The following is a 17,920-nucleotide window of genomic DNA, read 5'->3' on the forward strand; positions in this document are numbered from 1 at the left end:
TGGAGAAAGAACAGGTTGTTCCTAGAGGCTTATTAAAGCATAGTCAAGGTGGGTAAGCCACAGAATGTCATTGGGAAAGGACAGACTTTTCTCATAGTGCTGTATCAAAGCATATTCCACAAGGGTAAGCCACAGGAGGTCAGGGGAAAGGACAGGCTGTTCTCAGAGTGCTTTATCAAAGCTTATTTAATCAGAGTACGCTGCAGAAGTTCATAAATCACAGGAAAAAAAAACCTTTTCATGATATTCTAATTATTTGAGGTGCAGCTGTATGGGGAGAGAAAGTGGGCGGAGATGTACACCAAACAGCGCCAAGATCAGGATTAAAACCTCTGACCTCTGTGGTGCAGATCTTAACCTTTCTTACAGGCATCTGCTCTACCAGCTGATTTAACTGTACCATTGTAAACTACTTAAAGTACAAAATACTATAGAAATATTTATTTTACCTGACTAACTTGCCACAGAAATGTATGTTTCATCTGTCAGTTGTTAGAATATATTTATATACAGGGAGATATACCAGTAGGTTTTCTTAGCAGTTGCTGCATGGAAACAAAGAATATAAATTAACCACATATGAAGTTTTTACAACAAACAGGAGTACTACATTGATGTAATTGTCAGAGAAGTGAGTAAACTTGTACTAGGATGGCTGGTTTGTGGGGCCCTGTGAACCTGGGAGCTCTGGTAGGGTCTTCTAAGGCAAACTGGACGGCCCATGAATTAAGTCTGCATAGATGCACAACAGATTAAATAGTGTGCATGGAATCACACTTATTAATGGAATTAATTTGATATATTTAGAGATGATAATGCATAGCTGTTGTCCTCTTTAGTGTAATTAAAATGTATTTACCTTCCATTTAAACAGAAGAATTTGTGTGAGCTCTCTGTTAGATAAGGAAGGAAAAAGTGCCTGGACGTTAGAAATTAAAGTCTATAAAGGCTGGAAGTGTATGAGTAGACATGTTTGTGTTATTTCAAACAACATGGCCTGTTTCCACCATCCTCCTCTCTGTTTTGATTCTCCTTGTTTTTACAGCTCTCCTTTTCTTCAGAAACTTTCTTTATGGACTGATTTTTTTTATCTCTCTCCAACCATGAAACTATCATTTATCGTTGTTTTCTTTATTGTTATGGTTTTATTCTGATTTTTTTCTTCTTCTGGCCTTCTCCTCTCCGTCTTCCTCTCCTTCTTACCTTTGTGTTGCTTTTTCTTTTTGCTTCTTTCCTCGTCCCAGCTAATGACAACCAACACACAGATGGTAAGCCTGTCCCTGTCTCGGTCATCGCTCCCTCCTTTTCCTACATCACTCGTTCATCTCTTTGTCCAGCCCTTAGTGCTTGTTGTAGAAACATCGACTGTAGGCTTGTGCGTAGAGATCCATACCACCTTAGCTTGACTTTGTTTGTGTATTTGTTGTTTAGAAGTCCTAAAGTTGAGCTGAGAGTTTAGAGAAGTAGCCGCCCTCCTGCGTCCATTACACGACATCTGAGACTTTCAGTACCTTTCTAATCCAATCCACCTCCAGTTTGTGGCTTTTCTCTGAGCCATCAGGACTATCTATAGCCTTATTTAAAAAGAAAACACAGAGCTGGAGTCTGAATGGGACGCAAAGAGGTGGGTAATAAAGTTTGCATCCAACAGCAGACAAATATGAAACTACACAAATGTTTTAGGAGGAAAACAGTCATTTTTCTAAATATTAAAATGCAGCAGGAGAAGCTTTAGTAACAGAATTAGTTTTGGCAGTGTTGTGATTTCCATCCTGTATTCACTAAAATAAAAAAAAAACAGGCATTACCAGTCCAGAAAAGTTCAGTGACATGACAAGCATATTCTTGAGTCTTTGAGCATAAATCATGGCATATATATTTATTTATTCTATAAAATCTACTGAGTTTTATATGGAAGGGTATTAGGGCCACTGAAAAAAAAATTTTGAGACAAATTTTTTTTTTTTTCAATTGTGAGAAAAAAGTCAGAATTCTGATATTAAAGTCAGAATTCTGACTTTTTTCTCAGAATTCTGAATTCTGACCTAAAACTCAGAATTCTGACTTTAATCTCAGAATTCTGACTTTAAACTCAGAATTCTGACTTTAATCTCAGAATTCTGACTTTTTTCTCACAATTGAAAAAAAAAAATTTGTCTCAAAATTTTTTTTTTCAGTGGCCCTAATACTCTTCTGTAGTTTTATTACATTTTCAAACAAAGTAGATTTTTTAGGTCTCAAATCCTAAAAATGTCAGGTGGTGCTGCCGTCTGAGTAAATAAATGGATTACTGACACTTAAAAATGGCATTTTAAACATGAGAATTTCAAATTATGATAGTTTAGCTTGATTTTATGGTTGAAATTGAGTTTTTAAAATTCATTATTTCAAATCTAGTAAGATCGTCAAAAACTTTTCTCCCTGAATTTGCAAGTTCTTTAAATCACTGGTTCTCAACTGGTCCAGCCTCAGGACCCACCAGTCTGTCTTACAACAGATCATGACCCACGTTTCCAAAAATGTTCAACAATGCATGTTTAGTTAATTGAATATGTTGCAGTTTGGAGCATGATTTGACCAAAACACCCAATATAAAAAAGAAATGGGACAAAACTGACGAGTTTTATACCCTCTTCCCCATCATTATGTGTCTTTTTTTTATTTTCGCAAGAACTTGTGAAATTACTTCATAATCATGGGAAAAGAAGCCATTTATTGCAAAAAGAGGAGATAAATTAGTTGAAATATTGATCAAACATTTAAACTGACTTAATTTCACAGTAAAACAGGGTAAAATAAAAGGTATCAATGCATGTCCAATAAGGACTTCAGGATTTTTGCCACCATTTTTTTTCTGACACCTAGTTGCGCTGAAAACTGCTCTACAACCCACTTTTGGGTCCTGACCCACCAGCTGAGAACCACTGCTTTAAAAGGTGCATTCGTTGTCACTGGACTTTTATTTTGAAAGGACGTGATAAAAAGGCCCAAATCAGATGGTACTGATTGTCTCCACAGTTCCTCCAACAGCTGGAAAAGCAAACAAACAGTATTTCTCCCAGATTTCTTCAGAGATTTGTGCATTATTTTACTTTTCCCTTTTTTGTTTCAGTATGAGTTGTTTTCTGATTTGACATTGAAGCCCCCTTTATATTCTTGAGATTATTTTAAGTCTTGACTCGCCTCTATATAAACTTCATAGAAAACTGTGAGGAGGTCACGTGCAAATGTTTTTGAGTCTTTAAAATTGAACTATTTATTCAACGCATTTCCTGTAAACATCGAAAAAGGTCACTATTATTCAACCCATAGATTTTGTTTTACCTTTTATTATTTGTTGTTTTAAAAAATCTCAAAGTAGGATGTTGTAAATTAAACATTCACAGGATAGTTATGAGCAAGTATTCAACATATTTCTGTTATGTTTTCAGGAGGCACATTCCAAATATCAGCTGGTGCAACTAGGTAAAATGTTTATTTAAAGCAGCATGAAAAAGACCAAAATTAAAGGATGTTTGCTGATTTTGATGGCAACAACTGTAACGCTGAATGCATTAATTTATTAGATTGTAGCATCATTTTTCTGTCTTTACATGTAGAATTTTACAATAAAGATGGCAATTACACCTGAAAAAATTACCCACAATGATTGATTGATTTATTGATTGGTTGTATTTTTATAAATAATTTAGCAATCAATCTTCAATGATATAGCGCTAATTCATAACCCAAGTTATCTCAAGATACTTTACAAAAAGGGCAAGTTTTTATATAAAAATCATAACGTTAATGACTAATAATAACCGCTAATCCTATTATTATTATTATTATTATTATTATTATTATTATTATTATTATTATTTCTATTTTTATTTTTATTATGATTTTTATTTTATTTATTATTATTATGATTATTATTATTATTTAATTATTATTGTAATTTAATTATTATTACTATTGGCCATATGACAGGCCATCAGACAAGATGCAATGTTTAGTAGTCACTAAACATAACTCATCACCAAAAACTCACAGTCCCTACTTTGAAGCATGGTGGCAGCAGCATCATGCTGTGGGGATGCCTTTCAGCAGTCAGCCCTGGTAGGCTTGTAAAGGTCGAGGGTAAAATGAATGCAGAGAAGTATAGCAGATTTATTTTCCAGAAAGTCATTGACCTGAAGCATCCAGCAAAGCTACACAGAAATGGTTTGAAGACAGCAAAATGAATGTTCTGGAGTGGCTGAATCAAAGTCCAGACCTTAATCTGATAGAGATTTTGTGGCTGGACTTGTAAAGGGCTGTTCGTCCCTGACAGAGCTTGAGCAGTTTTACAAAGAAGAATGTAGTAAAACTTCAGTGTACCGATGTGAATATTTATGCAGTCACTTATTGTACATTACCTATTTTTATTAAATACTAATTTGTAGAAATCTGTTCTCACTTTGACATTAAAGTATTTTAACAGTTTATTTAAATTCACCTCACCGTGGGGTCAGCATGTCGTAGACTGACTACAAGACACAGGGTTGAATATTCAAGTCTGCAGGGTCCCCAGCAGAGGGCGCTGATGTTACACAAGTACCAGTCGAGAGGAAACTCATTAAAACACCTTATATAAAGTGTGTGAGCAACCTAAGTAGTAAAATATGTCACATTATTAATGCTGCTACAGCCATCATTACTGTAGTCATCCATTTCTCTGTCATATCCACTTTACAACTACAACATCTTTTAACCTTCATCTATTATGCTCCTTTTCAGATAAATAGTAGTCTGAATAAATCATGTTAGTGTCTGCTTTTCCTTGTGTTGTCTATGTTAGTGTATAAATGACAGAAAACCTGCATAATGAAAGATATCACACATCCACATGCACTCCATTTAAAGCATTTAAAACACCTCATTCCAACTGTTTCTCCCTCATAAATCGTTCAATAATCTCGTCTTCACTGTCCCAGCTCCCTCCATCTGTTGGATTGATTGGCTCCTTATTGAGCATGTGAACTTTTAAGCATTTTTCTAGAAACTTCATCAAAACAAAGGCTCACAGGATGTTTTTTCCCCATGTTCTCTTTGCTTTTAATGCTTAAATATGGCCTGTAAACTTTGCATTGTAACATTATTTTCTACTGTAGTTAAAAAACGTTAAGGGGTTACGTGAGCTGTGAGCTTAAAAACACCTCCATGTTTTGTCCTCACCGTTTAGAGAGTAAGAAAGGTGAGTTAACGTGATGAAAAAGGTGCATAAATGTGTAATAAATGTATCTGTTGTCATTTTTCCTCTGCAGATGTTTGGGAACTGGACGTTTGGGACGCTGGTTTTCACTGTGCTGGTCTTCACTGTTACATTAAAGGTAAAAATACACTCATACAGTCTGTGCAGGAGTTGCTGTAAAGCAGAGCTGGTTTAAGAGTGAGCTGTGAGGTCTGGCAGGTTGAAGGTTTAACCCCTCGTCTCCCTCCTCTCTCTCCGTCGAAGCTGGCTCTGGACACTCATTACTGGACCTGGATCAACCACTTTGTGATCTGGGGCTCGCTTATCTTCTTTGTTGTCTTCTCCCTGCTGTGGGGAGGAATCATCTGGTAAGTTTCATGTTGTACGAGGTGAATCTAGAATAGATCCTCCTGGAGGCTCTAGTTTTTATCATGACGTCTTCTCTCCTCCTCTTCCTCGTCAGGCCTTTCCTGAACTACCAGAGGATGTACTACGTCTTCATGCAGATGCTGTCGAGCGGTCCGGCCTGGCTCAGCATCATCCTCCTCGTCACGGCCAGTCTGCTGCCGGACGTGGTGAAGAAGGTCATCTGGAGGGCGCTGTGGCCCACCACCACTGAACGCATACAGGTGTGTGTGCACACACATTCATGCCTTTCATACCTGAGTGATAATGCAGAGTGTAAACCCAGTGTTAAAATGTACGACTGTGACTGTGGGTCAGCAGGTGTGTGCTGGCTTTGGCTACATCCCTGCTCTCCTGGATGTAAGTCCTTGAATATTAACTCCCTGTCTGTGTGCAGTGCTTCTTTTTTAAACTAGTAGTGTAGTGTAGTTGCTTAAAGGATGTATAAAGCTTTTTATTTGAAGTTTGGCACAACCAGGACTCTTCCAGAATTGTTTCTGAGTTCATCATATCATCTACTAATAATAATAATAATAATTCATCAGACTTATATAGCACTTTTCTAGGAAACTCAAAGATGCTTTACAGAACAACTACTGTAGACATTAAGAGACGGAGTAGGCAACAATTGTCTACTTTTAGACTTGGCCACCGATTTCTGGGTTATTCTAGGCAGGCCTGCCCACAGAAATAGGTGGACCCCTGACAAACCCTTAAAATGGGCCCTCCCCAGTTGTGATTTATTGATTTTTATCCCATTTTTGCAACTTTTTAACTTCTGTTCACCATTCTTGCTGCCTATTCTGCCACTTTTTATACATTTTTGCAACTTTAAAACTATTTTTCAAACTTCAACCCTTTTTGCCACTTTATAACTGCCTATCACCATTTTTACTGCCAAAGTTTTCTGCTTTGTTCCTTTCTTAACCCAAATTTGCTGCTTTTTTCCATTTAATGTCCCTTTCAAGCAAGTTTTCCCACTTTTTTCTACTTTTAAAATATTTTTGCCCTTTTTTAACCACTTTTCACCAGTTTTACCACCCATTTTGACTCTTTTTAATGCATTTTTTTCACTTTCAACCTGTTTTTTTCAACTTTCGAACAACATTTTTGAGCATTTTAACCACCCATTTTTGCCTTTTTTAAAGTATTTTTGCCATTTTTTAACTACTTTCCTCCATTTTCTTCCTTTTTAAGCATATTTTTGGTACTTTCAACCCTTTGTGCCTATTTTTATCTGATTTTCACAATTTTTTACTGGCCATTTTGTTACTTTTCATTAATTTCTGCCAGTTTCAACCCTTTTTTGCCCCTTTTTAACTGCTTTTCACCAGTTTTACCTCCCATTTTGCCTCTTTACAAGCATTTTTGCCACTTTTGATCCATTTTTTCCCACTTTGGAACAACTTTTCAGCATTTTAACCATCCATTTATGGCTGTTTTTTTAAAGCATTTTTGCCACTTCTTAACTACTTCCCACTTATTTTTTGTTTTTTTAATTTTTTGCATATTTTTGGCACTTTCAAACTTTGTGCCAATTTTTATCTGCTTTTCACCATCTTTACTGCCCATTTTTGCCTCTTTTTAATGCATTTTTATCACTTTCAACCTGTTTTTTCTATTTTGGATCAATTTTCACCATATTAACCCCTGATTCTTGCCTTTTTCAAAGCATTTTTGCAACTTTTTACCATTTTTTTCCAATTTTTTGCGTAATTTTGGCACTTTCAACCCCTTTTGCCAATTATATCCGCTTTTCACCATTTTTACTGCCCATTTTGCCAATTAATATGAATTTTTGGCCATTTAAACCCTGTTTTGCCACTTTTTATCCACTTTTCACCATTTTTACTGCCAATTTTTCCACTTTCCATGAATTTTTGCCACTTTTCAACTGTTTTTCACCATTTTTACTGCCCAATTTTGCCCCCTTTTTTCTACATTTGGTGTTTTTTTTTCTTTTATGCCCCTTTTTAGTTATTTCTGCCACTTTTAAACCACTTTCACCACTAGTGTCTCACTAGTTGACTGCTTTTTGTCATATTAAATGCCCATTTTGCACTTACTGACAAATATTTGCCACTATTATGCACTATTGCCACTTCAAACCCTTTTTTCCTTTTTCAAACAATATTTGGTGCCTTATCCCATTTTTGCCTCTTTTGACCTATTTCTGCATACTCTTCAACCATCTCTCTCTTATTTTTGCCAATTTTTCCCATTCTTGCCACTTTTTAACTGCTTTTTGCCATTTTGATGGCCGATTTTTTCCACATTTTCTAAAGCTGGTTTCAAACAAGAAATGGACATGCCAGAGAGAATACACTGACCATGATGGGAGTGCAAACTGAATAACCTTTCTGTGTTGTACAGCCCTTAAAGTAGAAGTTTTCCAGCCTCTTAGGTGTGTTTCTATTAACCCGTGTGCAGTGAAATTTGATTTTTTGCCTCCTAATGATCCTAAGCAACCTTCAGTTCTTACTCTGATGTCTTAACCTGCTCCTTTCTCTGTGTTGTTTAAAAGCTCTTCTGTATATTCCTAATCTAAACCTAATCTTTACACAGCTGCCTCATATTTAGATCTTTAACCCTTCCTCTCCTTTAAACCCCTCCTTTCCCTCTCCTTCTTCCTCTTTTCCTTCCTCTGTGGCAGAACAAGCGTCGGTGTCTGGCCTCTGAGCCCTCCACCATCTTTATGCTGTCCCAGACCTCCAGCAGAATGAGTTTCTAACCCTGAGGTGACCCTCTACCTTTCCTCCAGACGCCTCCATCTTCTCCTTTATTTTCCGTCCTCTTCTTCTGTTTTGCATGACCTTTGCTCAATCCACCACTGATCAGTGTAAATCCTCCTTCCTGTTCATTGTGATCCCAGCCTGACATTTTGTTTTAACCGTATGTGTCTGTCTGTGAATGTGTGTTTCCAGCGTGTGAGGGGTGAGCGAGAGTTTGAGCGAGCGATGGTCTACCACAGCTCTGACTCCTTACTAGATGAAGTAGCGGTCACAGAAACCTAGAGAGCTGCAGAACGGTAAAACACCACCGTCTGTGTGAGTTTCTGCCTGTGTGGGTGTGGACGGTTGGACTGGTGGGTGTTAACATCCTTTTATTTTGTGGTGGTGTGTGGTTTACAGATCTGACTAACACCTGGGCCGTAGTTTGTGTTTGAAGGGTTTTAAAGCCTAAAATCCTCCAGGTGTGGTTTATTCTGGTGATATGGAGCTGTGGCGCCCTCTAGTGGCTCATTGCAGCATCGCTACAGAAGCAGAAGACTTTACAGAGCTCAGACGCATGTCTACAAGCCGTGTTTGCATTTGCATGTTTTGGTTTGGTTCTTTTCATGACATTTTAGTTTTTGTTTCATATTTTTTTGTGCTACATTTGCTCCGATTGCATTGCTGTTGTCTGAAAAACATTTTCATCACAGCTGGCAGAACTGGGTTAAAGACAACGCAATAAACGGATGGGAATTGTGGCCAGAGGAAGCCAGGTTTTACAGACTGTGATGAAAATGTCTCCTCCACCTCTCGTCTGTAAGCTCACTCACTGACACGTCTTCCTCTCTGTTTACTTTGTCTCTCCTCTTTCATCCATGTCTCCCCCTCCTCGCAGAACGCAGACAAACTCTACAAAGGCCAGCTGTCCGAGTTCTCCCCCCTGGCTCACCTCAGCGCTCTGAACAAAGCGTCGGGTCAGCGGCGAGGCTCCGGCGCCCAGAGGAACATCCAGAACCCCCGCAGGTCTGAACCCTTATCCAAGAAAATCATGTTCACACGCTGGCAGGAAACGCCAAACTACTGCACCTTCAGCCCCCTCCTCCGATTCGCTGACGGCACCCTCAGCCCTAAACGGGGCTACGCCTACAGCGGGGCGGGGCCTGATACATCAGTTTAACTTATTTGGTTTTTTAAACTCTAATATCAGAAACAAAAGAACTGAAACTGGTCCTGAGATGACCGCTTTATTTATGTTTCTGTGCTACGAAGTGACCTTTGAACTGATCCCAGGTCTGCAGCTAAGTGTGGCGTACAGCGAACTGGGAAGGACTCACTCGCCGCCACAAAGGGCTCAGTGTAATGATGTCACAAAAACACTAAAAATGCATGCACTGGCCCTTTAAATGTGCCTGTGTTTGATCCCAGGCAGCAGAAGTGTACTTCACTCCGATTATTCAGATTTTAAAGAAGCGATTCTGCAGGAAAATCATCCAGCGTGTGATTGTACGGCGGCTGATGAGTATGACAATGACCAAACGTGTTCTTTCTCTTCATTCCCATCATCCCTCTCTCCTTCTGTCTTTTCTGCCTCTCTTCAGGAATAACTTGTGTTGCCTGTGTGCAAACTTACTGTCCAGAAATACTCCGTGAAGTCTGCGTCAGATCTGATAACTGTAAGGACGAGTGTGGTAGAGCAGGAGGGACAAAGTGTTGGAGAAGAGGGGCTGAGTGGTTTTTTTTATGTGCATTTCTTAAATCCTTGGCCTTAGTTTGAGATATTTTGGGATCTTCGGAGACAGAAAGTTGCAGAATTTGCTCCATTAGATTGCTCTAACTTGCAGGAAGGAGATTTACTTTAAATGCTGCAACATAAACATTAATTCACTCCTCTAAAAGACCTAAATTTATCGGCTAAAAACTTGTATTTTTATGCTTATATTCCCTGCAGATATGAACATTTTTTGTCAAAGTGAGAAGCCTTTTCTTTAAGCAGAAACAGAAGCATATTTCTTTTTTTGAAGCCAACCAACAACCTCTTTTAGACAAAAACAGCCAATTTGACTTTGTTATGTTAAGCCAAAAAGTTGATTGTAGCTACGTCAAACGTAGGAGATAAGACTGTATTTACACCCAGCTGGTGCACTCAGCTCCACTGGCCTCAATCAATCACTTTCCAGGATAGCATTATGTATGGACCTGTTTTAAAAGTAGACATGAACAGTGGCTCGCTTTAGCTACATTAGCTTAAGCGAATGTTGCTATGACAGCTACATGGGTAATGTTATTGCATAGGACAATGTAGCCTAGTTTTATCATCGTGAGCTTTAGCATAGATAACAGATATCTATTTAGATAGATAATTATCTACATAGCTTACATAGCTGCTTTGTGAGCTTAGCATTAGCTACATTAGCTATGTAGCTCTGTTATCTATAGCTAAATTAGCTGTAACAGTGTGAGCTTTAGCAAACATAGCAAAAGTCAACTTGGCAACATAGATAACATAGATATGTTACTGTTTTGTGAGCTTAGCTTAAGCTACATTAGCTACGTACCTCTGTTATCTATGGCTAAGTTGGCTGTAGCAGTGTGAGCTTTGGCAAACATAGCAAAAGCCAACATGGCCACATAGATAACATAGATACATAGCTGTTGTGTGAGCTAAGCTTAAGAGGCATCAGCTACGTAGCTCTGTTATCTATCACTAAGTTAGCTGAAGCAGTGTGAGCTTATGCGGCTGTTTTGTGAGCTTAGCTTTAGCTGCATAGCTCAGTTAGCTACGGAGCTATGTTTTATGCCTTAGAATGTTTTTTTTCCTCTAAGACTGTTTACATGTTTTTTTAAATGTTTTGTAATCAGGTTCTGTAGGTCAAATTTTTTACTTTTACCTTCTGGTATTAACCGTTACTCTAACCCTAAACGGCAGTTTTATCAGATTGTATTTCCAGGGTTTTAGGGTGTATTTCTGTTTTAAGATATACATCCTCCTAGATAAATGGTCTGTGTGAGATTATCAGTGTGCAACTAAACTGTGTTGGGTGTTTCCAAAAAAGGCAAAAACAAACTTTAGATGCATTTCCACTGGGTGTGTTTATTTTGCTACTGTGAGTTTCAGAAATCTTCTGGAGCAATCCCAAAACATTTTTTTTTACTTGTTATTGAAGTCCCAAAATATTAAAACCGGCCAGGTTTAAACAAAAATGTAAGTATTTAAAGGATAAAAGGCCCACTCAGCCTTATATCCAACACTTTGTGCTTGAGTCTAGCCTCAGTGTGTTGTAGTGTTTGTATCTGCTGACAGCAGTCATGTTGATCTACTTTAGTCTTAGCACCTTTACTGCCCTTTAACTCCACTCCTCTGTGTTTCATATGTGTCCACTGCAGAGACTCTGTTTGTTTTTAGGGCTTCATGTTTTAGCAATAGCTGCCTCATAGCTGCTCCTTTCTGCCTTAATGTCACCATGTAAAGACCCCGATACCCTACATAGACTTTTATTTACCAAAGATAGAGTGAAATCTTAAGGAGGTTGAATGTGGAATATATCGGTAAATTAATTCACTTTTAGATCTGTAAAGTATTTTTAGAAAGAATGTAGACAAAAATGAATCTTTAATCTATAATGGTAGAAAAATGCAGATCACCACCACCTTAAAAGGAGCAACAATTTTTATATTAAGTGCCCCACAGCGCTCAATGCCTTATGTATAAATAATGACTGTAGCTCTTAATCACACACCAAAGGTGTGTGTGCTTGACAACTTGAAAAAGACAAACGTCCACATCTTATTTGTAAAGATCCCTTTCAAAGAAATCTTTTTCTTTCTTAAAAGCATTAAATCTTAAAAGATCAATGCAAAACAAATGTTCCTGTTTGCTATGGATCATTTAAAGCTCTGTTTTCTAGATGAACCTGTAGAAAAGTCACTGATTTTAGTCTGTATGCTTTAAAAGTGCTCCCTAAAAGGCTTAGACTTACAGAAACGTGCTACACTCACATGAGAAAATCAGAATCTGCTGTTTTTTCTAAATTTATGAGATACCAGCCAGTGTCAGAGTTTAATTCATGTTGAATATACAGAGCTTACAATAGTCCCAGTAGGCATGGCTTTACTTTTTATTCATCTTTGTGTTTTGTTTTTATACTTTACAATAATTTACACTTCCACCTGGTGGTAAAGCTTATAAATAAAATAAAATACCAGAGCCCCCTACATTCTCTCAGAACATGGCCTGTCCTGTTAACTGTATTTATGGAGCCAATCCCGATTTAAACTACATATTTTTAGCTACATAGTTAACTTTACTACATAAAGTAGCTTTAGAAATGTGAGCTTTAGCAAACGTAGTTAAGCTAACATGGCTATGTAGCTACAAAGCTTACACAGTGTACACTACATTTACTTTGGTAAAGCTAGCATAGCTACATTAGCTATGTAATTAATGTTCCTACATTAGCTTTAGCAATATGAGCTAAAGCTAATGTAGCGATTTAGAGAATGTAGCTGCATAACTTCAGTAGCTACATTAACAGCTAACAGAGCTATGTGAGATACACTTTTCATTTAGCTTTGTTAGCTTTATCTAAAGCTAGCATAGCTATGCTAACTACGTAATAAATGTTCCTACATGGGTTAGCTTTAGCAATGTGAGTTTTAGCAAACATAGCTTAAGCTAACATAGCTATGTAGAGAATTTAGCTATATAGCTTTTGTAGCTGCATCAGCTATGTTATCTACGTAGCTTACATAGCTAACAGAGCTATGTGAGCTACACTTTCACTATGCTAACTATGTACTAAATGTTCCTACATAGCTTAGCTTTAGCAATGTGAGTTTTATACATAGCTAAAGCTGATGTAGCTATGTAGAGAATTAGGCTACATAGCTTTCGCAGCTGCATCAGCCATGTTATCTACATAGCTTACACAGCTATGTGTGCTTCACTTGCTACATTAGAATGTTTAATGGAGTACAAGCGTTTATTCTGTGAGCTGTTTTCTTGGCTTTGTTAAATGTTTTGTATCAGATTCTGTAGGTCAGGTTGTAAACATTCTTTTGGTGTCTTACCTGTTACCTTAACCCTACCATTACCCTAAACAGAAGTTTTATTTGAAAAGTTTTAGCATGTATTCCACTGTGAGTGGCTGTCAGAGATGTACGGTCTGCAGGCAGACCCCTCTCAAAGATCCAGCTTGACCTTCCCGAGCACCCGTACGTTCTCTCAGAAACCCTCATATTGTGGCCAGTCCTCATTTCAACTACACATTTTTTAATAAGTTGGCTGTTATTTTAAAGATTGAACAACTCATCATTGTAGGATTGTAATTTAATTTGTTATTGAGATTTTCAAAGAGAAGCCGTCAGATTCATGACCATTCTTAAACCGCTGAGTCGTTCTCTCCTGTCCCCTTAAAGCCTTGTGGTTGTACTAAAAGGGCCTGCTGAGATTCTTCACCTTCACCTTCACTATTCTGTCTCACACTTGTGTTCTCCATCCCCTCTCCTCTCTAGCTCTTTCTCTTCTCTCTTTCTGGAAGTTTTCCTACCTCTGTGAGAGCCGCCTCCGCCCATCATGGTCTGTCCTCTTCTGCATCTCCTCCACACGTTAAAGCGTTCGCCGTGAGACAGAGTAGAAATGACGTTTTTACTCTAGATCTTTATGAACCAAAGCCTTGTTGCTGCTAGAGATACTTTTAGCTGCTTTAACTTTAGGTGCCTTGTGCTAGATGATCTGTCTCTGTCGGATGTTTTTGCTTAATTTATTGAAAATGTTTTAAAAGGCATTTGGATGTTTTGTAGATGTAGACTGAGAGAATGGGTTAGAAGGATTGAAGCAGATCAGGCTGTCCCCTTTACGAACAAAAACAGCACTGAAGTATTTAAAAAGATCAACAAAAGATGAACAAACTAATGATGTGTGTTTAATATTTGTTTTTTATGTTTTTAACCTAAATTTTTTACATGTCCACGTCTCTGAAATGTTATTTTTACTCTTTTCTATCCTGTATGACGTGTTAAATTCCCCTTTGACACCACGATAGCACAAACAAGCACACTGGAAATTTATAAACTAAATGTCAATTTGATTTTTATTTGAATGGTAAAAACTTGAAGAGCTCAGCTCTATCGATCGTTACAAACGGGGATTTTTAAAAATATTTTGTGTACATTCCTCTTGTTTTGAACGTCTCTGACGTCTGTTTTCTCCATCAGTATTTATGTGAAACTAAAGATGTTTTTTCTTGTTTTGTTTTGTTGGAGTCTGTGGTAAAATCTACACTTTGTTTTTTGACTTAAATAATCTTCTGGGACATTAAAGGGGCATTTCACCTAAATTACCCACCTTTAATGATTTTTACCTTAAAGATTTGCATGAAACATGGCTTGTGAAGAAAAACAAACATGGAGGACAATTGAAATCCTCTGCTGGCATACATTCTGAGGAGATGGTGTAGCTGTGTTTAGTTTTAAAGGAGCAGTTCACATCTTTTCCTACTCTTCAAAGTGACCATACCCCTCTTTTGGGAGAAAACAAGCCTAATGTCTGAAAAGCAGTATATTAGACATTTTGTGCATCAAATAGTTTTAAAAAACACTTTATAACATTTTCCCTATCTTAACTACCCTGTAGACCCTGTAAAATGAATAATTAACTGTGATGTACTTAGCAGGAAAACATTAGCATCAATGCTAAACTTTAGATTAGCGACACTAACAGACAGAAGGATTGAACTGTTGCTGCTTTGAGAGAGACAAAGCCACAACCTCTTTTAATCATAAAAGACTAAAGATGAGTGAAATATGAATTATAAAACACCTTTAGCAGCTCCTGCATGAGCCCTCTACATTTAGCCTGCCTCTGACCTTCCACTGGCCTAAGATCAGCATTAAACTAGCTGTTAACTTTCAAAAAAGGCAGACTGTACAGAGATGAACTGCTCTGTGATTTTATATTATTGTAAGGTTAAAGGGGCAGGGTGTTTCCTCATTGTGGGCCCTGCCTTTATTAAACCCTTTCAGAAAAGAGGACAAAAATGTTTGTAAATCCAAATTTCAGTCACGTGTAGAGCTCGGTGTTTTCACATGTTTACAGGGTCTTTAACGGAGTCTAAATGAGGGAGTGGAATCTGGCTGCAGGCCAGTCTTTGAGAGTGAGCGTCAGAAATGTCCATTCATCTGAGACATTATATATGTCAGAAAGTAAGTGCCCCCTTTGAACCACTCAAGCTTTGTTTATAGAGTGATCTAAAGTCAGGCATTTTCAATATGTTGACTTCCAGGGTTGGCCTTCAAAACTCTTCAGAAACCAGAGAGACTATGTCCATGTTGTATACTGTGTGATGCCAAGATGCTTCTAGAAGTTGTTCCTAATCCTAGATAATTTACAAGATATCAAGTACAGTACACCACCATGTGTAAAGCCAAACAGTGGATTCTTGCCTAAACCTAACCATGTTGTGGCGCTTGAAATCAACCAAATACTGACTGTTCTTGCTTAACATTGGGCTTTTAACGTTTCACATGTAAAACTGATGGAATTAAAAACATTTTAGCTAGTTTTAACTGATTTATTTTTGTTTATTTTTCTAAATTTTACTTCCATGCATATGAAAATCAGACACAAGAGGGATACATGTTAAGATGCAAAATCAAATTTGGGTGGACTGACCCTTTAATGTCCTTGTTATATCATCTTAACCAATTAAAAACATTGCAAAAAAGCATGGAATTAGGAAAACATTCATTTATATCTATATTTGGATGTTTTGTTTCATGCATCTTCATCATCAACTATTAATTTCCCTACCATTATAAACTGGAATCCCTTAAATTATTTCCCATATTTTGCTTTTTTTTTTTTTTTTTTACTTTTTTGAGAGACTGCTTACTGAGACAGTATTTAACGTGTGTCTTTTTTATGTAGAGGCGACCAAACTAGCCCCGTACATTTGCGTAGTTCTGACGGATTCTGTCTCAGCTGTTGGCCGTGATGCACTGAATCGTCTCGTCTGCTGATCGACACTCTGCTGTAGAAACTTTAAAGCCATTAATGCTCATTTTTAAAAACTGTCCTGGTCTTTCAACAAACCGCACCTGAACTGACAGCCTTCAAACAGAATGTTATCTTCGTCTTTTATGCTGTTATTGTTGTAGTGTTCAATATTTCACATAACCTCCAGTATCTTCTCTATACACTCAGCTGCGGTATATATACACTATAAATACTACAATAAATAATGTAGTAATGTTCATTCATGTACAGTTTTTGGTCTTTTTATATACAGTTTTTAACAGAGTCATATCATAAAGAACTTTGCCAACCTTTCTGTAGTTATCAATGGCAAACGACTGTACATTTGCTTGGAAATAAAAGAAATGGAAACATAAAATCTGAAATAATGTGATCTTTTTTCTGTAATCCCCCTAAAGGTTACCTGCAAAGTCAGAAAGTCTTAATTTTTGCTCAGTCTGTTAATCCATATAACTTTTTAACATTTTGAATGTTTGTCTCCAGGGATTGTAGTATAAAGACACCCGGTTAATCAGTATTCCTGGCTACCATTACATCATGAAGATAAAGAACACTGGCAGTGAATTTAAGGCAGAGGAAAGCCTCGATGCCTGTGTAGCTGTCTTTGTTTACTTTGTCATAAAAATGTCAAAATATACTCATCAGACAACACAAAGAGGCACTCAAGAGTACTCTGTTTTCAACATCTAATTCGGCTCAAAGCCATCTGTAAGAAGGGTCACATTTTAAACCATAACACCGGTGTTGGCATTCGCAGTTGCCCAATCAGAACTTCTCTTGCAAATGAGAAATTGCACGGATAAATGCTAAATTTAAGGCTTTAAAAAATTATTTGCAAGCATCAAACACTTTAACAAGCTTAACTTTCCATGTATGAAATGTGCACTACACAGATTACTTTGCAGGGTATTTATTTAGCAAATATGCACCTTTTGCCAGCCAGGCAGGGGCGAGGCTGCAGACATTTGATGCAAAAATTCTGCTGGCTTCTGTTCAGTTAGTCATTATAATGACTCTACAGCTCAGACAGAGTGCTTCTGTCAGTCGCAGACACCAGAGCGTTGACCTCAAGCGATCTGTTTTGGTGGTCAGTGGCTACCTGTAACTGTAACTTTCAGTCTGGAACACTTGTCATACATTTTACCATTTTACTGCAAAATGGATCTACAGTTTTGCTTGGCAGAGAAGGTTCTGCTCTAAAGATGCTCGCTGGGTTAGTCAAGCAGGATGCTCTAACTTTCCAGGGAGCACATTGGTAGAAACCTCCATATGGAGGGATACATTTATGAAAATGCACACTGAGTACAAAAAAGTTAGTTTAAAGCAAAAGCAATTAATCCATAGTAGCATGAATCTGAATATGAGGGTCCAACAGGCTTTGTGCTACAAAGGAGGAGGCTGGGGTGGAGGAGATTAAGCTTTGCCAGCTGATCACGGCTGGGTGTATGAATTTATTTTCAAAATTACACTATTAGTATTTCCTCTCCAGATGAATGATATAAAGAGCTTTCAGAACATACTAAAAAACACAGGTGGACTGTAATAAAGGTGTGG

The 17,920-nt window shown here is 37.6% G+C and overlaps 1 protein-coding gene across 2 annotated transcripts in view; it reads left to right on the forward strand.

The window, feature by feature from the left end:
- The window catches only part of atp11a (ATPase phospholipid transporting 11A), a 68,389-nt gene extending 51,680 nt beyond the window's left edge, over positions 1-16,709 (forward strand). Inside the window, exons 27-30 of one of the 2 annotated variants that reach the window (XM_041781950.1) lie at positions 5,289-5,354; positions 5,480-5,583; positions 5,679-5,844; positions 9,230-16,709. In XM_041781950.1, the coding sequence (XP_041637884.1) occupies positions 5,289-5,354; positions 5,480-5,583; positions 5,679-5,844; positions 9,230-9,511 (618 nt within the window). In that variant the 3' untranslated portion in view covers positions 9,512-16,709. Of the gene's footprint in view, positions 1-5,288; positions 5,355-5,479; positions 5,584-5,678; positions 5,845-8,273; positions 8,406-9,229 lie in introns of those variants that run through there. The other variant, XM_041781951.1, reaches the window with a different exon arrangement.
- The last annotated feature ends 1,211 nt before the right edge of the window (positions 16,710-17,920 follow it).

Source organism: Cheilinus undulatus, linkage group 24, assembly GCF_018320785.1.
Source record: "Cheilinus undulatus linkage group 24, ASM1832078v1, whole genome shotgun sequence".
Classification (NCBI taxonomy): domain Eukaryota; kingdom Metazoa; phylum Chordata; class Actinopteri; order Labriformes; family Labridae; genus Cheilinus; species Cheilinus undulatus.